Source organism: Argiope bruennichi, chromosome 2 (assembly GCF_947563725.1).
Source record: "Argiope bruennichi chromosome 2, qqArgBrue1.1, whole genome shotgun sequence".
NCBI lineage: Eukaryota > Metazoa > Arthropoda > Arachnida > Araneae > Araneidae > Argiope > Argiope bruennichi.
Window position 1 is genome coordinate 93,230,567 of NC_079152.1, and position 27,856 is coordinate 93,258,422.

The window sequence follows — 27,856 nt, forward strand, 5'->3', positions numbered from 1 at the left end:
TTGAGTTATAAATTAGTTTTTGAATTTTATACTTCTAAAATGCTGCTTGAAGTCATGTTTGTTGATAGATAGGAAAACAGATGGAAATAATACAAATAAATCTTTGGCACTCAGAAAAATTTGCAAAAATTTAAAACTTGTGAGCATTTATCACAAGAGAAATACAAAATTTCCTGTTGTGCACAAAAAATAAACCAGTTGGAATAATCACCAGAAAATTTGTAGCATGTTCTCTAATAAGTGTTTTATTTCCCTGTTCTTCAGGCTCTCCTTCAGGACAGGTCCACGAATGCCAGGAGTACTCAAATTTCTATTTTCACACATGGAGTCTTGTGTTTCGTAGTACAGTGAAGAAAACCGACGATTGTGCATTTATTACATGCCAAAGTCAATAACGGAAGACCGATCTTTGGCGTGAATTTACTGTTTTTACAAAATCAAACGATCAAGCTTTGACGATTAATCGCTGCCATAATAATCAGAAATTGGAACAAGCATTTCCGAAGCATTTCTTCGAATCGACTAAAAACCAAAATTTGATGGAGAACTACGATTGTAGTCATAAAAATGACATGCCGAATTTCATTTATTTAAATCAATGCATTTTTGAATTATCACGTGTAAATTCAGGAAATAATATAGATTAACAGATAGCAAATCTCTTGAATGATTTGGTTACAAATTTGATACATGCCTACCAATTAAATATAAATCTATGTATTAAATTTTATTTATAGAGCCCTTTAGGTTTTGTAGATACATAATTCACTTTTCTTTCAAAAGCTAGAACCGACTTCCTTTGAATAGATTTCGCTCAAATTTTGATAGAATTGGTGAGAAAAATTAAATCGTTAGATAGATGAATTTGAAAATTAATTTAGTTTAATATATAAATTAATTAACAGTAATTAGTTTATTAAATAAAAAAATTAACATTAAATTAATTAATTAACAGATAGACACATTTGTTTATAAGTCCATATACTAAATTCCCTCCATTTAGGTCAAGACATATTTGAGCACAAAACGTTTGAGGATAGATATAATGACGAAAATGCTTTTTTCAAACTCAAGGAGATCTGAAACACAGAAATTCCTCAAAATCTCGTGAGATTATTTTTTGACGATTCCAATATTTCCTTTTTGTATATTTCGTATTCGAGAGGGAAGAAAACAGAATAAATTTCTTTTTGTAGTAAGTAATTGTATCATTAACTGTTGCCATGTACATTTATATTGGAAAATTTATCTGACTTCCGTATACAATAATCATACTAATGTATTTTGTTTAAACCAATTACTATAGGAGCAATTCTTTTTATTTTTTAAAGTGGAGGCAGCCGAATAAGTTTTATTTCTATGTTTCCAAACAGATAGTTAAAGAAAAGCAAAACTAAAGAAAAGAAATTGCGAGTAAGTGGTAGACATTTTACGTGCAGTGCTTGAGAAAGAAAAGTAATTTTTGCAAATTCCATTTTTAAGCAATTTTCTCCGGCAAAAGAAAATGAAATAGAGACGAAAGCCTTATATAAGTTTTTCAGGAGGAGGGGGGGGGAGAGAAGAACGGTATCTCTACCTATCAATAGCAAGAATTCAAAACAATGGAAATCGAGATAATAAAAAAAGAAAGAGCGAGAGAATCTTGTAACAGTAAAAAACAAAACGCGATCAACGTTGGCCTTTCTCCCCAGGCAAAAAATATTGGCTCCATCAAGCAGAAATTCAATTTTGTGTTTTCAGTTCTACGTCTATCTTCTTCTTTTAAACGAATTCCAGTCAGAAATGTGACCGAAAATATTCAAAATAATATTTCGAGAAGTTGAAAAAAGTTGAAATCCTGGAGGGGGGAGGATTGAAAAACTTAGCAATATAGCCGAAAGGTAGGAAACCATTGGTCCGCGCAGGATAGTCAGTTCGCGCTTGAATATCCTCCAGAGGGACATTTTTAAAGAAATAAAACAATTCGGTAAGAAATATTTACAAAGAATAAACAGAAGCAAAAAGTGGGCGCACTCCTTTGTGCTGAGAATGCGCATTTAAATCGCTGAATTGCCACTTTTTTTTCGTTCTTGCCCCCTCCCTCTAAAAATACACAATAGCGCTGTTTATTTGGCAGAAAGAGGAAACGACAATGTGGGCTAAAATGGCGAATTGTTTTTTACACCTTTTAGCTCGAAAAATGTTTGTTATTCGGCTGCTGTTTTCCACAAATGGTTAAATATAAAACATTAGAACAATTACGGAAATTGAAACACCATTATTAAACAAATGGGAAAATTAGAACAATAAAATAAAAAAGTTATTTAAAACGAATTTGTTACTATATTAAAAAGAGAAAATATCGCAGGTGAACATGCATTTGGGCGCATATTTGATTATTTCGATTAGAGTAATAGATTTTTTTTTAGATATTTCATGCGCTGGAAAGAAATAGTACGTTAGCTTTTGTTTATTGGCCCCTATATGTCAGTTAATAAGGAAATATTGCTTTCATCAACGCGGAAAATTAAGATTAGATTAAGATTACAAAATTTTTAAAAAAACTTTTCCTTAATAAATTTTTTCGATTAAAACATTTCAATTAACTAGAAAACATAATGTCAGTCTATTAAATTTACACAATTTTAATTAAAATAAGAAATGAAGATAATAAAATAGAAACGAATTAATTAATTTTTTTTCCACATCAAAAATTTTTTGTTTGACATTCTCCATTCATACGGTCTTTGTAGATTCAAACAGTAAATTGTCATCAAATTATCATGAATCATCAAATCATCATGAATCATCATGTCATCAAATTATCATGAATTGTTTACAGCCATTTATGTGTCGACGAAAACGTTCACATTCACATAAACTTGTATGCATACATTACAACCTAATTATAACATACTCGCAATCATGTTAATAAGTAAATAAATATAATTTTTAAGAGTATGGCAGACAAAAAATATTCATAACCAATTGAAATAATATCTAGGTTTTTTGCTCTATCAAGTTAATGAAATACCCTTTAAATACTCTTTTTTCCCTCTTATCTTTCAAAGCACATTACAACGCAGAATCACCACGCAATATTAGAACACAATGGTAACCCTTAAGTAATCAAAAAGATCAGTTGATGACAATCGATCAACTCCTTCAGTTTAAAGTTTTCCGAATCATCATGCAGTAGAACAAGTTCTTTATGAAGATCTTTGTCAGTAGGTCTTCGGCACAATTGAAAATACTTCAAAGATAAAATTTTCACTGTATATAAAGATAATTAGTGTTGTTTTAGCCCACGTTGGTGAAAAATTACTTATCCAAGGAAACAAGGATATACACGATTTCTTTAAATGAAAAGATGAACCCCTTTATTCGGCCTTTTAATTTTTTTTCCCACCAAAATTTATATTCTTTAATGAGGTGATAAACCATTTCCATTGTCTTACAACATTGAGATATGTCGTTTTTACTAAAATTTGTTGCTTGGTGAATTCTACAAATCATATGTCCTGTAGAGATTTTTTTGAGGAAAAAATCATCTTTTATTCGATTGAATTCAACTTTTTTTTTAAAAAAAATTGATTTGTTATGAGCTTTCTTCTAATAGTATTGTCATTCTTCTTTAATTCCATATCTGCTTAGATGTCTAATCTAACATGTTCTCTTTATGCCATCTACTAAATCTCTAATCTCTTTTATGAAATCTAATGATTACTACTGCTATAGTTTCTTACAGGGAGTATACCTAATGAAGATCGTTTATGAGCAGTCTGGTTTGGTTAGAATAAAAATACTCAGCTTTTAAGTTTATCTGTACTTGTTGCGTGCATTTTTGTCTTATGAATGGAAATCATGAGTACACTTATCAAGATCTTTCAAGCGCTGTTTTATTAACTTTAAATTTAATGCACAGAAGATAAATGTTTTGTCTCTTTCTTCTAAAAACTCAGGAATGAAATTTCTTGTTTCTTGATGATATTTCAAACAAATGTTACTTTAAGTAAAAATTAAGTGAAATAGTGTTTATCTATATATTATATTGATGTTATACTATATATATATATATATATATATATATATATATATATATATATATATATATATATATATATATATATATATATATATATATATATATATATATATATATATATATTTAAGTTTATACATATTTTATTAGAAAATATATATGTATATATGTGCGTGTGTGTAAAGCAATATTTCTTATTCTTTGTATAAAAGTAATAATGTGGTGAAGAAACGCAACGGGATTTCACAGCCTATAGAGATGAACACCGCTATCTATATTATAGAGTTCGTTGACTGTGGGCTTTAAATTGTATTGCTGAATGAAAACTGCAGCACTAAGAAGAAATTGTAAATTGAAAGGAGAGAAAATATGACGTGGGTTGTTAAGGATGAGGAATGGAAATGATTAAAATTCTTAGATAGTGCTATATGCGTTGAAGCGAAACAGATGGCATGGGAAAAAGCACAGAAACGTAAAGTTTGAATACAGATTTTAAGAAATAGATTACTATAGTTCTATTTCCTTAATCTCTACGATTAATAAAGACAAATGTGCGAATGTGTGTTGACGCTTCACAGGCTAGACTATTTGACTTACAACTAAGGCATTTAGTACATATATACCCTGTAGGATGGCAATATGCACCTCAGAGCGATGTGAGAAATTTTAATCAATATTTAAATTTCTTAAAAACTATCGATTTTTGTGTGTTAGTTTCTCCGATAGCTTCTAAAAATATCACTGCGTTTTTAATAATAGCTAATAAATAGTGGTGAAAATTTTTCTAGAATGTTTGAATTTAAAAAATATTTGTTTTCCTAATTTCAAAAGTTAAATTACATTCATGTTCTAAAATTCAATATGTTTTCATTGTTTAATCAGATATTTAGTTCCCTGATTTTTTTTCCATAGTCGAAAGCTAAAGAAGAAGGATTTTGTTTATTATTTGCATAGTTTATGAAAGAATAAAAAGATGAACCTATGCAATATAGTAAAATTTAGAAGGCGGATGAATCACACATTTACGTTTTTAATAGTTTTGTGATGTTATGGGATTGATCACCATTAGGACGATTCATATATTTTATGAATTGAGTGTATGAAATCCTTAAAATACCATAACTTTAATATATGAGAATCATGGACATGAAGTTACATCTAAACTATTTAACGGAAATTAAATATAAACAATATACCTGGAGAACCAATATGCCACCAAAGACGGCTAATCAATGAATAAAAAAACTGCAACCAAATGATCGGTAATGAGAAAAAAATAAACCAAAATAAAAAAAGTTCATCCGTTATATCAAAGAAATAAGTCTTTAATCAAGCTTGTAGTTTGATTTAAAATAGGAACAACCTGTCTCTGTACAGCACAGTCAGATTTATTAAACCATCAACAATAAGTGACCAATATATAAAAAAATAACAAAAATCAAAGATTAAATAGAACAAATAAAAAATAACGATCAAAAGCAAAACTACCGAAATTGAGAAAAAAGAATGATCTCTAATTTTCATGGGGCGATGCCAATATATATAGAAGCTAAACAAAAAATATCAAAGATAAAATCAGAATTCAAAAGTATTCAAAATTACGTCCAATAAAAGTCAAATTTTGACTTTATAATTTTAACCACATACTTCTTATGCATTGCTCTATGAGAAAAATTATTGAAGTGTAAATACAATCATAAAATCCAAAATTAAACTTTTCTTTTATCTGTAACATAATGAAAATGAAGAAGAAGAAGAATATTTTCTTCCTGAATTAACAATCAACTTTCTTCTGTTTGAAATTCCAAAATTCGGATTTGATTAATTAATCACAAAAAATTCCATCAAAAATTTTTACACTGTTATCAGGACTATTATAAGGATGTAGAATTTTGTTCACTTAATAACATAATCAACATTAGAACATATAACTTATTTCTTTTTATTAGCAGTAAAATTATTCGAGTGAAATAAACGCCAGTAATGATAAATAACACAAATGATGATATCTTTTAATTCAAGAAGGTATCCAAAATTTATCACGATTTGCAACAGAAAAAAAAAATAGAAGTTTTTTTTTCCTCCGATGTTTTGTAACAGATGGCGAAATTTCTGGAGTATTTTTGTATCAAAATCGAAGTTAATGGTATCTATTTATCTGACCAGTATAGCTAGATGATTTATTTGATTTGTATATTTTTTGTAAACATATCGTATATCTTATGAGTAGAACTCGATTTGTTCTCACTTCAATGTTTGCATTAGATTTTTCATTCATGGTGTTTTTAGAGATACAATTTATAAGCAGAGAAAAATTTCTTATACTTATGTATGGATGTATTGCAATATAAAATTTATTTTAAAACCTGACAAGTGTTATGAGATATTACGAATATTTACTGGAAAACATCATCATGCAATTGTAATTATGTTATGATGAAACGCTCACAGAAAAAATGTTGCCGTGAAGACAAATTTTTCTTTTTTATATACATCAAGCAAAAATAATAAGAAAAATCTACTGAAAATTTTTGTTAATATCCTTTGTCGTAGGACTTTCAGCATTAGAAGAATAATTTACAATTACAGTTATGTGTGTCTTGTCTATTATAAACGAATGCGATTAATAAAAAAATGAAGAATGCTAGATGTACGATTTATTGCCAATTAGATATCGAGAATAAGAAATGCTTTTTCTCGGATTATTGCTAGTTAAGAAGAGGTATGACGTAAGAATACCGTATAGTCAGACGAGTACATTTTGATTAGATAAAGGATACGAATAAATACTTGTGAGGTCTGGATGCTTTTTGTGTTTTTAGACCATACCAATGAAGACATAAATAATGCAAATAGGCTAACGCAATTCTGCCTAATTCAAAACAATTGTATTTATTACGAAACTTTCATTTCTTGGTGACTCGCACTTCATTTCATAAAATTTTAGTGCTCTCAGAAAATATATGTGTAGCATCTGCCTGATGCCAAAGTTAATTACGATTCCTTAGAGCTTCGATAATACCAAACACAATCATAAAAATAATTTAATGTAACACGGCGATACTGCTGTGTATTTGTAAATTGCTTCCCTTAGCAGCTAGTTTTATAGTAAGAAAGAGAGTTTTACAGGTAACTAGGCAGCTGAATGGATGCCTTGGCAAATGTGACGATAAAAATGAAAGTTTCATGAAGTGAAAGGATTTTGATGATATATCGATTGAGATCGTTATTTGTTGTTAAGCCTGTAGATTTTACACTATACACCACTAGGCAGAGTTTTTCGTAACAATATTAATGCAGCATTTGATAAATTAATTTGATCCATGTTATACTTGTTGCAACTATAATCTCACTATTACCATAACCTAACCTTATCAATACTAGAGTTGTTTGATACTTAGGATGTATTTTACTGTCATTGCCCCGCATGCTTTGAGAATAAAAAGCAAATAATGCAGTATATTTAGATTTATATGATCAGTGCCACAATAGCGCGTCCCTATGACATGTACAAGAATTCACATTCAGTCTTTTTAACTATTTTGGTTTTGGAAAAATTATAATGTACTTTTTACAAGATTCAGTTTAATAGCTAGAAAGTCAACAGTTCCATTAATTATATGATCATAATAATATTTTAATAATATTGTATTCTATTAGAACAATAGAAACCTGGTTCAATCTTTCTTGGTCTCTTTTATTTATTTCAAATTACTGAAATTTTTTCACATGAAGCAAAATAATTGGAAATATTCGACGAGAGACATTGAGCCTGTAGAATATTAATCAGAGATTCGGTATTTATACTTTGCATAAGAATTGTTACTTAAAATATTCTTCACTCGTGAATTTATACCCTCTTCAATGATCGCTTTATTTCATAGTGAGATTTGCATTTGATTGTTTAAAATCATAAGTAGTCATCCAATATTGTAATCAGTATTGTTTATTATATTGATCAATATTGTAATCAATATAATAAAGTACACCAGATACAACAAAATTCTAACATAACCAAACTGATAGGGTTATCCCAGCACGTACATAAGGTGTCTGTTAATGAAATCCTCTAAGCTCTACAGTCCAAAAATAATATTATTTATATTTTTACCAGTCTTCTCAAACAACTATCAGCAAAAATGCTGATATTATGCTTAGATCGCTATCTTCACATTGTTGTCTAGTCTAAGTTACCCCTCGAATGAATGACAGAGCCTTAACACTGAATTGAATGCTAACATTGGTGAGCAGAAATTTCTGAAGTCTAAGTAAAGAAAAATATAATTCACCAAATCATGCAATAAAAAGGCAGATAATTATAAATATATAAATTTTAAATAATCTTTTATGGCCTTTTCCAAGTGATCCTTTTGTAGGTGCATATGTTTAACTTGCAGAGTTAAAGCATTAGGTAGATTCCTACCTATTGTAATGTTTCTCATCTCAAGACCTAAGACCATCTCAAGACCGAGAAAATTTCCTCAGTTCTAAAGATAATTAGAGTAATTTGGCTTGGAATCTAACTGAATTAGAATATGTTAGAAATTTAAAAATCCCGAATGAATTCGTGATTGGCGCATCTACATCAAAGTGGGTGGAAAAGGTGTGGGGTTGAAATTTTCATTTCGCTGTAACTTCCTTAATATTGAAGATAGAAAAATAAATCCAATCAGCCAAATTAGCGCCTCATTAAAATGAATAACTTTTGCATATAAAGTTTTTCGATTAATGCAATATCTTAGAAGTTAGGGTCTAAAATGTGATTTTTTGACCCTAATTTTGACTGTTTCTAACATCAGCAAGTTTCCAGATAGTAACTTAGATGTAAAGGAATCAACATTTGCCTTCCAACTTGCCGAGAGGAATTTTGAATGAGATGTATCATACGCAGTTTCAGTTATATCCGCCTGAAGCATCCTTTCATATTTTGATTACTTTTATGTACAGGTTTGTAATATGATTGGTAAAATCAGATATAAATTTCGACATCTTTCCTTTAATTGACTACCGTTAAAATTCATTACAAACCTACAATTCTGGCGAAAAAAATCACATGCTGAATTCCAATTTTATATCATTTTGTTCTTATGATTAATTGTATATATATTAATGGAATTTTATACATACGTACAGTATTGTAAAGACCACCTTTCAAATTAATTATTGAAAATCACTCCAATTTTTGAGTGATAGCATTCACAAATAGACAGACATTATTCCGAAAATGGACTTTTCAGCCCCGAGAAGTTCTCAGGAACATGACGATTAATCAGATTTCCGAGGTTGGATTTGACGATTAAAATGTCTTTGTATACAAAAAAGTTAAAAACAAATATATTGTTTTTTTAAATGTATAACCACTCACATCTAAAAGTCTTCGAATACCAATAGACATTTTAATATCATCTACTGGCAAGTTCACTTTTTTACTGGAAAAATGATTTTAATACTACTTTTCTAGTATCAAAGCTATTTACATTTTCGTTTCATAGACTACTTCGTTTTTTCTGTAGTTAGTGTGATACATATAACTAGATATATGGAACACAATATTTAAATTTATGTAATATAAATATTGACCATACTAGACATTTTCATACTGCGTCAGCTCCTGAAATCGTATATCCTTTCCTTGTCTGCCACTCAAGAACTAGAGGAATCAAATTTGTTCTTAGTAGAAAATGTAGTCGTTTTTTTGGCTTATATCGCTATATTTGTTTGTGTATGGGCTTAAAGTATTTCTCTGACATTTCATAGCGGGAAGCTCGATGGATGAATATGTCAAATAAAGAATTTTTTGTGAAGGCTCGCCTACAAAAGAAGATTGCAGCGCAGAGGGAAATGAAAGAATAATCTGGACCTTTTTCATAGTTATTTCCAAAGTCTTACCACGTTGAAATAAGATATGGATAAAAAAAGGAAGATTCTAGAACTGATTTCCTTACAGACAGACAATGCGTTTTAATAGAAATTTAGAATATTTATAGGTACCTTGCTTCGCAAACATATTTTATAAGAATTTCAAAATTTGTTCCTTTGTAAACATTACCATCTTCATATTATTTTTCTTTGTAACATAAAGGGAATACATCATCATATAAAGAGATATATTATATTTCACTTATAAGTATTTGTAAATATGGTCAGAATGAATTTGCGTTTTCGAAATAAAAGAAAAATCATACGAAAGACCAACATTGTGAAAAAAGAAGAATAAGAAATAGAAGTTAAATCTTTAACAGATTACTTGTTTAACTCTATTACTTGTTGATTTAGAAATATTATATATGATAATACTAAAATATATGACAAAAATCGGAAAGGATATTGAAGAGGGTAAAACAAATAGATTCTTTTTTATATGCAGAAAGTGAAATTATTTTCTTTTCAAATAATTTCACTATAAAGGAGCAATAAAGTGTGTGCAAATAAATGCAATGAATATAAACCTGTAAATTATATTTGTGGGATATAAGAGGCGATGTGTAAGCAAATAAATAAAACAAATATTAATTTAATGATTTTATTCAATACTTTGCTTTAAAAATATGTCATTAAATATAGCGTATATGAGTAGTTTTATGGCACTTTAGAGATTTCTTATATGCTCAGGAAAGATGCATCTACTCGCCAAACAATACTGCCCAAAAGTTAAAAGAGATATATAATTTTAGTATAAGATCACGTAATAGATTTCATATATCTGTTTTATTACGTTTTTGATTTATTATGTTGAAATAAGCATGTTCAGAAAGGCTACCAAAAAATATTATTTCAAAAGGACTTTTTTAAAAATGTGTCGTGATTATCAAACAACCGATATTGAAATTTTTAAAGATTATAATCTTTTATCTAAGTATAATTAGTATAATAAAATGTAAAAATGCTACTTGTGAGATAGATTCGCAATATCGAACCCATTTTCTTCGTTTAAACTTAATTTAGATTTTTCTTTAAATATACATTTTTTTTTGTAATTTCGCTTTTATAATACTGTGAGTTTACGAAGATATATACTTCCTCCTAAAATATTTCATATAATTCTAAAACATCTGAACTCGGTGGTAAGATATTATTAAATACATTTTAGAAATTTTTGTAGAAATCATATGGACAATTTGCCATAATATAAAGTGTTTCTCCGAAATAAGCTGTGAATAGTCCAATTCTGATTTCTAAAATAAAATCGAAGCGCTCCAATAGCTTCATATCCATACGCAAACAATTCTAAAGTTTTGTCACCAAATCATACGTACTAAGAAAGCCAGTCAAATGTTAGTACTAATATTCTAGAGTTCTAAATATCTTTCTTGTAAACAGCGCCTGCAAAATTTTATTTTTAGATATATTAAAATGAGAGCAGAGTGCTACATTATCCGTGAAGAATTTGTGTTTTCACTTTTGATTTCGATTCAAAATAGTGCTATTCAAAACGTTTCTGAACAAGAATGATACATTTTAAAGTCCCCAAAAACTTTTTCACGGCAATTTTCAAAATTATTTTTATTGAATGCTTTTTCTCTTTAGGTGCTAAAGATACAATCACAATCTCTTACAAAATTTTGATACTTCATAATTAAATTCATAACCCGATTAATTATTAAACGAACTGCTAACAATATTTAACGCATAAATATACTGTCTAATAACATGCACTTGTATATTTAATTATTTATTATCTGTTTAATCATAATTCATTCATTGCAGATATTACCAAGAGTAAAGAAAAGGCGCTCATTAGATAAAACCCCAGGATTTAGAACTACAAGGTGTAGGCAAGTATAATTTAAAGCTATTTTTAAATAGAATTTTTAAAATCCAACTATGTATCCTGTAGTTGAAAAAGAAGCAAAATTTAGCATTTTTTGATATGAACTATAAAAAGCATTTGCAAGGGCCATTTCAAATTACATATTTGACATCTTTACAAAGATTACAATTTAGTTGACTTCCAATCTTTTTTTCTCCAATTTTACTAAATTAAAGAAAAAAGAAATGATATTTCGTTTTTAACAACACTTTCCATTATTTGAAAGAAATCTATACCATTTTTATTGTTAAAGCAACGAAAAAGGAATAATTCTGAAAATTCTGCTAATTTGTTATAGTTTCTAGAAAAGTCTTGAAGAATATTTCCTTTCTGAGACATGTTGAAATCTGTAATCTGAATCTGTAAATTGAATAATTGTGATTGTTATTTTTAATTATTTTTATCGACATGTTTTAAACTAGTTAGCATACAGTTGGATGCAAAATGCTCCTTATTATTATAATGATAGATTAACTTGATATTTTGTCTTGATTTTTAAATATCTATCATAATTTGCAGTTCAGAAATGCTTTGTTAGAATATCATTGTATATAGGAACCGTAAATATCAAATTCTGAATGAGATTCAATTGAAGTGAAAATTGGCCTTTTAAATGGAGAAAATGCTGGTCATGAAAGGCTGCTAGCAAAACATGACATAATTATGTGATTTGTGTCAATAAATCTTTGGTTTAATAACTGATGTCGGATTTCTCAAGTCGAAATCAGAGATTCTACAAATTCTGGGTTAGTTTGCCATTGTGAATAAATGGAATAGAAATCCATTATGAAATAAAGCGATAGTAATGATCATAGAATGATATTTCAGATGCTCCAACGCGTCTTGCAGGAAAATATGTAATTAATAACTTCAATGATTAACATCATACAGGTAATGGTTTTAAAACATTACCTACAGTATTCCAAAATATGCATCGTGAGTCGAGCTGCTTATGAAAATATCATTATTCAAGGACAAATAAGCACGCCAATTAAAGGACAAAATGAGAATTAAAGTACATTCTAATTAAGATAAGTTTAGGTTTATGTTTAGTTAAGGTTTTAGCTTAGTTTAGTTATATTAATGTCCCGGTTTAAAGAAACACTATGGCTATTTTGGGATGGACCTAGTAATTTTGAACCATGGTAAAGAGGACGGTTCACGGTTTGGAGAGGACGACAACTGAGCTGGCAGCCCTATCTAAACTTCCATACCACACCAGCGAGAGGACGGTTGGCCCTTCTGCTGGTGTGGATTTAACATACTCCAGACCTGCTTACACGACGGTTCTTCGCACGAATCGAAAATTAAGATAATGAAAGTTTTTCAAATAAATTATATTTCCTGTTTTAACCGTTTATTTGGTACTGTTGCTCAGAAGCAACCTGATTTGAAATTGACCCTTATGGGAGATCTATAACTCCAAATGCTTCACATGTGTATTTTAAGCATACTTTCGTAGACAAATATCAGCATATTGATTAAAATAAATTAATTTGCAAACATTTCTAAAAATTAATTAATTATTCAAAGAGCACTTAACCATAACCGGCTAATCTGACTCGCCAGTAAGGGACACGGATTTATCTGATTCACCGGACCGCCCCGACAGCAACACTGGCGGGAACTAAAGTTGAGACCTAAGGGTCATGACAGGTCTCGGTACAACCCCTCCCGTAGGAAGTACGGTACGTTCAGTCATCGGTAGGAAGTAATCGACTCCTAACATTTCTGTTCAAACCCGAGTGGCGAGAACCAACCATCTCATCCTCATATCTAAGGCGCCTTCTGGCACCTTAACTAACCACATAATTCACCACATAAATATATCCTATCATAAATATATAACATATCCTAATTATTTTACTTAGTATGTTTACCCCCAAAACTTTTCACAATTTGTAATTAAAAGGTAAATGAAATGTTGCGCCTTAGATCATTATGTATCTTTTTTGCATAACTTATACATGAAAATTAAATGAAATGCGTAAGAATATCGCATAGAATAATAGCGTAAGAATATCTCAATTACTTACTTCTTTATCGTTGACGAACCACTGCAAAAAAGATGGTGGCTTGGAGGGAGCAGACATACAAGTGACGTTCAGGTCATCTGCTATAGAATATCTCGGCTTGGCTCCCAAAATAGTTGGCCCACGTTTCGGTAGAACTGGAAATCAAACAAACAACTGATATCTTTTTTATAAAAACGAATAATAAAATAATAACAATAAAATAAAATAATAATAATAAAATAAAATAATAAAAATAAAATAAAATAAATAATAATTTTAATAAAATAAAAAGACATATTCATGGGTAAGCATTCATTGTAAAAAAATGATTTTCATAATTTAGTTTAGTTTAGCTAGACTAACATGTCTTTTATTTGAAAGAATTAGAATCTCATTACATTTGGTGGTCTTCATTTATTTTTGGGCGGATTTCTACTTTTTGACCAGGTAGATAAAAGGAAACACATTCTTGACCCTCAACACTCCAGTGACAGGAGTTTTGTCCTCCTGAATGTAGCATCCTTTGAATTTAGCATCACAAGGCTAGAGTGAGTATATATTTTTAGTGACCCTGGTCTTGGTTTATTGATATGAATAATATAAAACTATTTATTGATACTTTGACTTATGCTATAATAACTTTATTACCCTACTTTCTCGGAATTAATTCCGGTTGATTATTTATTTTATTATAACTATTTTTTAATCTATCATTAGAAACTCATTTAAATCTAGGAGTTAACATTGTTTTTAGCCTCTTGTTGAAGAAAGTGAAAATAAAAATATTTGCTTTGAAAAATTCAACAAACAACAATTCAAAAATTCCATAAATTCAACAGAAATATTCTAATGATATGCGCCGCAGATGTGAATTCATTTAGTTGCTGATTTAAATTTTAGAATAATTCCGCTTTTGACAAGCAGCTGATTTGGCCATATTTTAAATAGTTATGATTCAATTAAATCAATAAAATTTTAAAGATAGCTGTAAAAGAACAGTATTCTAATTGAAATTTTGGTTTTAGATAAACGGTAATTTTTGAAAGATTTAACAAAAGAATATACTTAATAACTAATATGATTGGATATCGATTTTCAAAAAGTATGCTAATTTAAATTAAAATTATTATATATAGTTAAATTAAATATAATATTTATAGAATAGAAAAAAATATAATTATACAGTGATTTTGTTAAATATTATGGTTGCAGCAGTATGATATACATTTAATATTAAAGTGATGATGATATAAAAACAAATTAACTTTATTACAAAATAACGTTTCAAACAAAAAAAAAAAAAATAATAAGCTGAAAAATTCAGAGGAAAGTAAGAACGATCTGAGTAATCAGCCTTATGTTTTTAATTTCCTTTCTCACAAAATACTATCAGGCGAATAAAATAAATAGTGTTACAAAATATTGTCATGCTTATTACTAATTCAATTTTAGTTAAAGTGGGAGATAAAGACCGAATAAATATGATGTTTCTTGACAAGTCTTTGATTCCCCACTTCTTTTATGACCATCAAATTTTCAGCTTTTTGTAAAAATGAAACAAAATGGCTTGGAATCACCTTACATATTGACAAAGAATTATAAATTTTGCATGTCTGCGCAACATGTAGTTCATATTGTCAGATCTGTTACTTAACTAATTTTGCAGGAATCATGATTTTTGTGCATTTTAAGATCCTTTATAAATCATTGTTGTTGTTGTTTATAATGGCACTTGCCATGGACAAGCTCGCTGACGAAGTCAGTGATTTTAAGCCAAGGGAGCGTCTCTTATTTTAGAAGCGCCAACTAGGGCCAAGAGTAGGTCTTAGCTACTCACGCATCACATTCGCTTGCACAACCCCTTTTTACAGGGGGGCACATTCACACATCTCATAGATAGAACAGGAAGAACAACCATGCCCGAACCGGGACTCGAACCCAGGACGCCCAGATCACGCTACCCTATGCCAGGACGCCGGCTTTATAAATCATTTTTGCAACATATCTCTTTCAGAAGTGATCACTTAATAACAGGCCAAACATGCCAACATTTTGGAAGAATTATTATCATTAAGCAGTAAATATTTTTAAAAGCAAAGAAAAAACAATTAACCTCAGAATGGCATTAGAAAATTTCGTTCCTTCATTGCTCATCATTTTGAAGGAATTCTTACTACAGATAGATACACACATTTTCTGTTTTGCATATATAAATATCTGTATGAGATTAATATTGTAATTTTTTCGAAAACAAAATCCATTTCATGATTACATAAAATCCTCAAATTAAGTTTAAACGAAATATAAAGGAATTAAAATCTTATCTTAAAAACCTTTCTTTTTAAGCAAAATGCTAAGCTACATTTAAAAAATGAAAATTATTTCCTGAAATGAACGTTTAATTCAAAAATATTTAATTCATATAAAATAATCTTAGGCATTTGCCAATATATTAAATTAATAATGCAAAATAAGGTTGAAATAAATTTATGTTTTGAACATTAAGAACATTCAATATTTCTTTTAAAATATTTAGAGAATAAGGCTTTAAACTTAGAAAAAAGATTAAAATTTCATTTTGTTAGTAAAAGCCTTTTTTAATTTTCCTCTTGTGTTTTAATAATGTAAATATATATACATTCAATCCGAAAATAGTATTTAAATGCTTTTGAAGTTGAAGACTTTTATATGAATAAATATATACTTAAAATATTACAATTATTAATTTAATTGCCAGTCTTCTCAAACATTTAACTTTTTTTACTTCTATATTCTGATTGTTTTTTAAATTTTGAATAGGGAGCATTTCTTGGTTTGATATTTGAGATAGATTCTGCCAGCAGGCATTTGCAAATAAGGAAAATAATTATTAAAGAATCTTGTAGACTGTTTGATTCCTGCGAATTTTCCTTATGTCCTACCTTTATATTCATAATGAAAAGTTTTCCAGTTCTCGTTTCCAAACATTTCTGTCTTAACAACTTCAAAGTAAATTTAGATTAAATTTATATGTACGAAACTTCGCTACAAGCACTGCTTGAAAAGTGTTTTCAGTTTTCGCTTTTAAGCCATTAGAAAGTTTATCGCAAACTCAGATCGAATTCGAAAGTAAAATCCTTAGACTGAAATAAATAATAATGGATGGTTTACTTTTTCGTATTACTTTCGTAATCTGAAGCAAAAGACAAATGCTCAATAGATAAATAGTTTTCAGGAGATTTATATTGAATTCGTTTTAATCTTAATTTTCCTATGCAGAAATCTTTAATCAGAATCATATAATCTTGATTTTTCGAACAAATATATAAGAAATTTATATTAATATTATTATTTATTCTTTATTTTATTATTATTTTTTAATTTTTTACTTGTAAGTTCCCAAATGAAATAAGAAAAGATTTTAGTGAAGTTGCACATATTTTAGTATTACTGCCATGACAGTAGATTGCTTTTGCATTTCAGAACTTGCCAGAGGTTCATACAACTCTTGGAAACATTTCTCAGGCCCATTTTTTGAAAATTTCTACACATATCTTTCTGCATTTTGAATGATTTTTTTCAGATTTCGAAAAAAGATATCTTTCCATTTATCGTTTTAACATTGGAAACACTTGGGAAACAGTAAATGAGGAGATAAGCAAGTACGGTGGATATTAAACAAATGAATAATTAGTTTTTTCAAAGACGTTTGTATCTTTATATGTAATGTTAAGAGGCATTGCTATGCTTCTAAATCAATTTTTGCTCATCATTTTTCTTTTGTTGGTTTTGCATCATTTCAATTTAAAAATCAGGTTTTATTTTTACAAGTTTTATTGTTTCAAATACCTGCAGTATTATTTTCTAATAAAATGAACAACGTATGGAGTTGTAATGTACTTTCACCAGTGTTTTCTCTTTGATTTACTCAATATTCAAAGCTCTGACAATTTTGACGGAAAAGTCTGTGTTTTGGTGATTTCATCCAATCATACATATTTTCTTCTATGTTTTCGTAGGATTAATATTATTTTTATCGTTTGCAGTGGAAATATGTATTAGAAACCTATAATCTAAGTTCTTTAACTTTTGTTTTTAGGTGGAAATTTCAAGAGGTGCATTTCTTACACCTATAAGCTAGGCTGACAGTTTAGAAAAGCTTGAAACAAATACAGATATTGGATGGATGGATGGATGGATAGTGGGATTTAGTGGCGCAAGAGCCAAATTTGACTATACTGCGCCAGTCGTATGGTTAAAATATATAAGGTGGTTTTTATGCAAGGTTCTGTAGAATTAAAAACTGATTAAAAAATTGCAAGGTCATATCTACAAACATTGTAAAAATTGGTAACAAATTAAAATGTCAAATAAAATTGTAAAAGCCAATTTCTTTTAAAAATTTAAAAAGGTTTTTGTGGGGACGTTCCCCCACGAGCTTTTTCATGTCCACTGTTGAAGTACAGAAAAAACGTAAACGATGATGATTAAAATTAGGACACTCTATTAAAAGATGAAGGACGGTTAAAATCACTTGGCATCTAGAGCAGAAAGGAGCTCGATCGCCGAATAAAAGGTGTTTATGTGTATAACGAGTATGACCAATGCGGAGACCAATGCGGAGATATTGGAAGATTTAGGGAATATATAGAAAATGAAGGTAGTTTGCAAGAATTGAGAAAGGACAGCATGGAAGGCTTTCCTTTGGATAAAATTCAATGCATTATATTATGAAATAATACTGAGAAGAGACAGAAAGAAAAATAAGCGCTTCTAAAGTGCCTTAAAGAAGGCACATATTCTGTAACCATTGTTCCCAAATACTGTCAGTGAACCTATATTAAGCACTATCTGCCTTCGGCGATGAGCTAATTTTAATAATATCGGTTGCACCTAGTTTCAATTAAATTTTTTCTTGCAAAGCTTAATGTTTATTATTTCTTCGTCTTCAGTTTAATTATTAAGTTTTGACAGACATTAAAGCTACGCCATTATAATGGTCTTGCACCTGTTCTGAATATTGTATACAAGATCCACCTTAATGGAGTAAAAGTTTATGATATCATAGTCCTATTAAAAATTACTATGTACTTTTAAACTACTCATTTCTTTTCCTGAATTGTAATTTTTCTTTCTTTTTCCTGATATTAAATGGTTGGATAATGAGCTAAATGATTTTCCAACATATTTCAAGAATGAAAGAAAATAGCGCAATTAAGTTTGAAGAAACTGCGCAAAACGGTTTGAATATCGTTGCAAATACAAAAACTATAGTTAAAAATAAACAAAAAAATAGTTTTAAATATTTTCAAAATTTAATAAGAAATTTCGCCATCATAAAATTAAAATAATTAAAAAAAATCTAAGTCTAAAATTTATTTTTGTGAACTTACATTTTCAGGAATTGCCTTAGCAAAGTATTAAACTAAACGTTAATTTTTAATAAACTGAAATTTCCACGATCTTTGCTAGCTTCAGATCAAACAATCCTAGCTATACCACACACACACACACACACATTCACGCAGAGAGAAAGAGAGAGTTTTATTAGTATAATATAAACTTTATCAGTAGTATAATTTATATGTTAAAGATATGCACTTTGATAAAGTAAAAGTTCTATCTGATATATGATATTAATTTAAACTGTTTTCATTTCATATTTCAACACTCTTTTAAAGAATTTTTTAATGAATGTAAAGATAATTAATCTTAATTTATCATAAATCATAAAAATTTTAAAATAGTAAAGAAAATGCAACTGTATTGAAAAATAAGTAATGTAACGTTCAGAAACAATAATGGGTGGTTAATTTGGTGTGTGATGCATCTCACAATATCTATACGTACATAATTCGCGTGAAAACGCTAGTAGATCTCCAATCATCTGCGATGTCGGTGCAATCAAATTATAACTGCATCTAATTCAGAACAGATTAGCAAATGATGGGGATGGTAACAAAGCGCACGGCAGTCTCGTAAAGGGATTGGCTTGATCCTGGCTTTACTACGCGACAATCACAGTTGGCAAATCACGCAGAAGAATTAAGATAATGTTGAGCGAATCATTCATTTGGTGTTATATTTTCTTTTTTTATCAGAAATTCGAAACATTTGTGCAGATTTATAGCATAGACTTTGATTTAGAAGGTATTTATGCTGCTGTTGCTGTTTCTAATGGCACTTGTCATAGACAAGTCCACTGACCAAGTCAGTGATTTTAAGCCAAGGGAGCCTGTCTTGTTTTTCAGTAGCGCCATCTATGACCAAGACTGCTTCTTAGCTACTCACGCATCACAACCCTTTTTACGGGGCGGACTTCATTTTTGCATTCTATTCATCCATCCCAGATCATAATTTAGACCTGGATCAGAGAACGAAGGTATTTATAATTAATAGTTATTGGGAATTTCCAGAAAAATAATGAATTAAAATATTATTTTATAAAATATTTTTATAATATATTTTTATTATATATTATATTTATATTATATATTATTTTTTAACATATTGGTATTTTATAACATAAATTAAAAATAGTATATTATTTTAAAAGTATTATTTAAAATATATACAGTTGTAACTGCGTATATTTACACATTTTATTATCTTTTAAAAATTATTAAACAGTATTAGTATGTGTAATGGATTCAAATTAATATTTCCTAAAATTAGCACGAAAATTCACATTTACTTCAGTGTTCAAATTACATATTTTTACTTTCGTTTCAGCATCGTCCTACCTAAAATGTATTGTATAACGAATAAATTGAAAAAAAAAGTGTTAGTAAAAAACAGGTTAACAGATTTTTTACACACACACACACACACACACACACACACACACACACACACACACACACACACACACACACACACACACACACACACACACACACAGACACACACACACAACTTTGATATATATATCTATATCTATCAAAAAATGTCCATTATCATTTTTCTAGGGATGTATCCAAAAAGTTATCGACAGAATTTCTCAGTGATTGAATTTTAAAATTTTATACTTGAAAATAGAAGAAACATAGTAATCCCTTAGAATTTGTCAGCCGTTGCTGGCATTTCAATCTATATGATAATATGTTGTTTATATATATGAGAGATTTGACTCCATTTTCTGTTTCGTTTCTCCTTTATTGTTGACAATTTTCAAGTCCAAATTGAAATCATATTTAATTAAATAATGCTTCTTACTGTTTATATTAGATATATTTGTGAAAAACACCGCTCTTTTCATATCTTACATTTTTTTAATCTAATTTCTGGAAGTTTTGATTCTATAATTCTTATTTCCATAGTAATGACTTTTAATAACAACTTTATTATTTAATTTTTATTAATAGCCCTTATTTCATTTGAACAATATTTTACATTGTGATCTTCTGTATTATCTAAGTTATATTTTTGTTTTTAATACTGAGTTTTCCGACTTTCCATCCTTAGTGTTGTCTAAAAAATCGGGTGTTTAAATTTCTCTTTCATATTTTTGTACGTAATCATAAGGCGAAATATATTTTAATATTTTAAGGCACTTATCTTTAATCCCTTTTATACCAAATATGCGAGTTGTTACGCTTTGAAAGCAGAGTAACTTTCTATCCAAGGTAACCTACAACATCCTCTTTACTTTTAAACGACCCCCTTCTACTGTTCCTGATGCAGACGACTTCCCTTTCCTCTGGACAAAGGCCAACCCCAACACAAAAGAAAGCGGCAAAAAAGGATTATCTGTTGTTTTAATTTCTTCATTCTTTTTCTCCCGGGAGCTACCTAACCCTTTTTGCAGAAATCCCTGCAGGCCCTGAGCGATGCATAGAAAAGACCGCGGGGGGTGGGCAGCAGAAGTTCGGGTCCATAATTCGGAAAGCAGTCACGTGGGACTGACAGGCCGGGGAACTTCAGAAGAGGAATCTTCTGCAGATCGACGATCAGATAGCGTGACTGCTTCCCACTTTCGTTCTTGCCCTTTTGTGCTGTTGCTCTTTCTCTCCTGTTTTTCCTGTTTCCGGAATAAAAACCGTTCAACATCGGTTACGATGAAAAGAACGGTGGAAGGCAGAACTCGTTCATGGTGTCTAATGATGTTTTTATCGTATTGATCTTGCCCTCCCATTGCACTTGTTCGCGTTTTCTATTCGTTTTTATCAATATACATCATTGGATAGTTGATTTAGATGACCACTGTTTGTGAGTGGCCGAGAAACAAGTGCCGTCCATAGTCTTCGCCTCTTCTTATGCTTTTCGAGGAAGTCTTTTAGTCTTTTATCTATTTATTTATTTTTTCCTATCACTGCAGATGAACATTTTTCACACTCGGTCTGCGAGAGTTTTCTGATGACCTTACAAAAGAAAAAGAACATCTTGATCGAAAATAAATTATCATTTTCTTCTGTATCTTTTAACGGTTAACATTTGAGATAATGTTTTATTCATAAAAGAAAAGGCTTTTGCCTTCGAGTAGACTTTCGGAGATAAGATTTTTTTTTTGTTGATATTTTCGAATAAAACCTTTATCAAATTTAAAACTAGTGATTAAATATAACCTGTTCCTGTTTAGATTATTGAAATCATTATGCTGTTATATCATTTGAAAAAATATCAGGATTAAATGTATCTCATATTTAAGAATTGTATAAGTGTAATTTATTTCTAGCAAACTGTATTATTTGTAACATAATTTATTTTTAGCAAACGATATTTTTTCGTACATAATTTATTTCTAGCAAACGATTCTATTTCTGTCAACTGCTAAATTGTTCTGTTTTTTTTTAAATGAATAAAATTTTATGTTTTTTAAACTATTTTCAATGTGAAAAGCATTTGTTTTAACAATACAGGAAGAAAACTTCGATATTTAGTTTTTGTATTCTTTGAAGAAGGTTCAACTTTCATTTGATGTAAAAAGATTTCTTTAAATCAAGATAGCCTATAATGGATACGAATCACATATTTTATTGTTATTTTAAATTTTAAAGTTATCTTCAACATTTTATGATGATTTTAAAATAAATAAATATTATTTACTCTCTCCGAGGAAAAAAATTCTTGGAAATCATTATTCTGTTATAGTTTCTGGAGAAACAAATAAAGAATATGAAAAGAAATACTTAGAGAAAGGTAAAACATAGCGGAAACGTGAAAACATGCATCAGAGCACAGCTTTAAATATTGTTTTTTGAATACATAATAAAGAAATTAGGCTGTTAAATCTTGATTTCCCTGACAGGTAAAAATATATTTAAAAAATCTGCGCTGTCAGATAATATGTCAATATTTAATTCCCCATCATACATCATTCTAGGCGATTCTATGGTTTCACAATTTTAATCAAGTACAAATTATTATACTTCATCAAATCATTCAAAGACGTATTAGAGACTTAATAAATTATATATTGTTACGAAAATTGTCCGGGGGTTCGTTGCTGCAGGTGCTTCCTTTTATAGGTCTCAGGAGGCTGGGCTAGAAGCCTCTCAACCAATCAGGAACGTTCGAGGCGTATCTCTGTTCCTACTGGACGGATCAGGAAAATTCTCGATGTTTCGGGTATAATCTATTTTGGCGCCAAAGTCGCCAAATTCGTCGCCAAGTCGCCAAATGGTCGCCAAGTTTGTCGCCAAGCTCTGGAACCTCCCATGGAACCAACTATGCTGGAAAGCCGCATCGCAGATTCGTAACAATATTTTAAATGAGGAATGATGGAATATAAAGGAAATAATCAGCAATCACATTATAGATGAAAGCTGTCATATGAGAGTATTTGAGCGAATCCTAATTTTGCTTGAAACATTCACATGGCCTACATTTGGTGGTTCATCAAAGAAATTAATAATTGAAAATAGAATTGCAATCAGTACTATAAATAAATTTATTAGTTATTTTTATTTAGGTCATTTAAATTTCTTTTTTTCCAATTTTATTTCTTTTATGATGTGGCAGTTATTATTTTGTAATATTTTCATTATAGATTTCTCTATTACTGACGACATTGTTGCAAATTTGGTTAATTCCGAATTGTTAAAGTATCTTGATTTTCGACTGATTTTATAATTTCTAAAATTATATGAAGGGAAGGCATTCAAATCGCACTTATGATAAATATCAATTGATAACAGTACCTTTAAGTTAGTTAACACGCATTTTAAAGATTGAAAATTGAAGAATTTTTGAATTTGCTGATACCAACTGCCTATCACAATATATACTCATTAGATTGGAGAAAAAGAAAAAGAAAATATTTCCGAATATGAAAGTTAAAGAAGTTAAAAAAAATAAGAAAGTCCGTCCAAGAAAAAGAATAAATGACCCACTAATATAGGAAATTTTGAAAAAAAAAAAATCCTACTTTCATGTTACTAAAAATTATATTTGTTTGAAATTATTAACTAATTTTATTTTTTTATTTTTTTTTTAATTTGAAATTTCCGTCTTTCGAACACGACTTCTAAAATACTATTCAATATAGTCCTTTCAAATTGTTCTTGTATTTAGTTTATAATAGTCTCTGAGGAATGAACCAATTAACCACAAATACAATGCTGAGTCAATATAAAGTTTTGCACTGCTTAAACTTTGAAAATAAGGTGAAAGTTCTAGATAAAATCTATATTTCAAAATTTTACGCTAATATTCTTGTACTTCTGCAAGAATTTTGAGTTATTCCAAAATTTCTGCTTCGGCCTCTAGAATACATTAATAATTATAAATATTGAAGCATGTACCATTCCGGTTATTTGCTTTTGCGCTTGAAAAACTAAATTTTGGGCAAAGAATTCTTTCTCCAATACTTATAAAATAATTTATCAATTATTTTTTCTACGATAATTTAAAGTTTTACATAAATAATACTTGAAAATACAAACATATTGATTCAAATATAAATTTTAAAACCAATAGGTATCCTAATGTAATCGGATATCTTATGGATAAGAATTGTACTATTACCTTGCTAAAAGGATCAAACAGACAATTTGAGGAGGAACGAGAAATTTTTAATGCGATTTTTTTCGGGACAATCTATTTTTCTTATTTCGTTTTAATTATAAATTACTTAAGTATTAGGGAGTATTAATTAAAAATCTAATATCAAACGAATTTCAGAATATTATATTTAGGATTTTTTTCACATCTTTGAATTTGTATTTGATCTCTATTTTGTAGTTGGTCGACGGAGAATCCTAGCTGGCAGTCCTGGAAATATCGTATTAGAATATTTAGAATGTTTTATAAATGTTCCTTAGTTATTTTAGTGTTTCGCTTAAAATTGTTAATTTAATAATTAAGTTAACTTCTTTTTTTAAGTATGCAAATGGAAGAGGGGAGGCCCCGAATCATAAATTGTTTAAAGTCTTAGTCCAGCCATGACGATATTAAAATTACATTGTCATGCAGGGAGTTCACTAGGGGAGTTCTTTTTCTTTTGAATTAATAAAAATGTTATGTGAAAATTGTCTTTACTTTATTTCTTTGTTGTTTGTCTTTACTTTACAGTTATTGAAAACAGTTGAAAATTGTTATTATACAGTTGAAAATTGTCTTTACTTTACAGTTATTCGATTATTTTTCAAAGAGCTAAGGAATTCTAATGCATTACATGTAAAGTCTTTAAAAAAGTGTTTATTAAAAATTTTATCTAAATGCTATAAACTTTGAAAAAACGAGGTAACTTTTTTTTGATTAAGATGTTTCGACTTTATTATTCGGTATAAATGAATTTATTTTCTTTCTTATTTACTAAACATATCTCATTTTTAAATCCAACTCAAACTATTAAAATTATGAATAATATTTTCTGAGTTTACATCCTAGAAAATACAAAAAAGAATCTAGCACACAAACTCTTAGATTCCTTTCCAAAAATCGTTTGTAGTATAAATCTGGAAATTCATTTAAAACCAAATATAAATAATAACTTCACGCATGTAGATAAATTCAAACCCAAAATATCTTTTTTTTTAGAAAACAGAAACAAAGTATTCACTCAAACTATTTTAATGTGAATAAAAGAATTCCAATTTTTACTTCATTGTTGTTGAACTTTAATTCAAAGCTTTGCTGTTTGAACAAATAATATTTAAAAGATTTCGCTCGCGTCTGTTATCGAAGTTTATTGTTTGTGTTCTATTGTTTATCATTGATTTGTTTAACAGTTTCGTTTTAGAAATATTCTAGAAATATGAATGGTTTCATCTTGGGAAGAAATAAAAATTAAAAGGAATTGTCTTTGTTTCCTGAGATGTGTTTTTGCTGTCAGAGATTACGAACCGAGGTTTTGTTTAAAGACAAATAATCATGCACAAACAAAGTGTGTTAATCATTGATGTTCGTCGATGGAATTTCGCATATTATTTGGATTTAAAATTTTATTCTTGAAACAATACTATTCCACCAAGAAATACAAACTAACTAAATATTTTTCAAAATATATTTACTAAAATCACATACAATTTAATATATAAAAATACCATGAATTAAATATAGTTGAAATCATATTGTACTTCTAAAATTTAACATTAAAATGATCCTGCATCAAATCAGTTTAAATCATAAAGTAGTTACTAGAATCAAATGCCAATCAATGTTCAAAATACCACATAAAAGTTCTGTTATTAAATTCAAATATAAGTTAGAATTAAAAGTATTATGAATAAGAAAAAATCAGTTGAATATTAGAGACAACAGGAATCAAATATAATTTATCTAATATAGTCTATTAAAATCTGATAGAATTCAATTTTAAAAATACTATGGATCAAACTTCGCTGAAATAATACTAACTGCTATTCATATAAGTAATGACAGTATAAAAATTATTTTCTCTTTAAAAATTCATTTTTAATTTTTTAGCTGTGAGCTATCATGTGACTGTTACTGAAAACTTTTATTTTATTGATTATTAATGATTTGCTTCACATTTTTTTATAATTAAATATTAGTCACCTTTGGTGATCAGTTGGTTCAGTGAGATTAATAGCAATTTCAAATTTTAACTAAATGCTTTGCATAATTTGATAAATTAGCTTAAACAGTAAAATATTTTTAAACTTCAATATTTGATAAATTAACTCATACTTTTTTAGAAGACATGAGTCACTCTATTAAATTTACCATTAATTATCCCTAATTTTTATATCTATATCTTTATATATTGAATTATTTTCATTAAAGAATTGCAATGTTTAAAAGAAGGGTATATACTTTAAGGTTTTTCACAATTGCTTGTTTTTCAAACTAGACATTAATTGAACATATTTATAGTCCAAGATATCAAAAGAAAAAAAATCATAAGATAAGACTCTTTTTTATTTCGTATTCTTCTTATGCTTCTTTGCTGAAGTTTTTCATTTTTACTATTAATAAAAATGCGTTTGAGTTGGCGCTTTGCCGTTTGACCTTTGTAGTAAATCCGGCACATACAAATTTTGTAAGGAGGAGGGGATAATGCATGTCGATGCTCTTTCTTTAAAATGTTAAATAAAGTTTTAATTAATTAAACATCAAATTTGAAATGTTTGGAGAGCTAAAGTTGAAAACTTTTATTAAAGATATACTTTATACTGAAACCTACTTAATACAGAAAAGCAAAACCATATTTCGTAACTTGATCATTAATATACAAATATAAAAAAGCTATTGTCTTTAATATCTTCGAACGCTCTATTTCAGAAACATTAAAATTTTGCTTGTTTTCTAATTATTCAAATCTCTAACTAACATTAAAAAAAATCCCACTTTCCAAAGTGTATACTGGCCAGGTTTTGTAGATCTAGCTGAAAAAGTCTGAAAAGAAGATTTATTCTCAGTTTGGGCATCCCCTCCTAAGCAAGTCTGCACCAGCATCCAGCTGTCTCTCAACCACCTGAAAGATCCTATCCTATAAATGGCTAACATATGCACATATATACTCATACATGCATACGCACATACATATATCTTTATAATTAGCAGGCATGAAAAGTTTTAACATAAGAATGGTTTAAAAAAAAATTTAACATTTTCTTTTTCTTTGAA

The 27,856-nt window shown here is 28.8% G+C and overlaps 1 protein-coding gene across 1 annotated transcript in view; it reads right to left on the reverse strand.

Annotated features, from left to right (window-relative positions):
• LOC129961609 (synaptogenesis protein syg-2-like) overlaps window positions 1-27,856 on the reverse strand; it is a 251,873-nt gene that overhangs the window by 38,652 nt on the left and 185,365 nt on the right. The window contains exon 4 of the mRNA XM_056075114.1: window positions 13,868-14,001. Coding sequence (XP_055931089.1) covers window positions 13,868-14,001 — 134 coding nt within the window. The remainder of the gene's footprint in view (window positions 1-13,867; window positions 14,002-27,856) is intronic.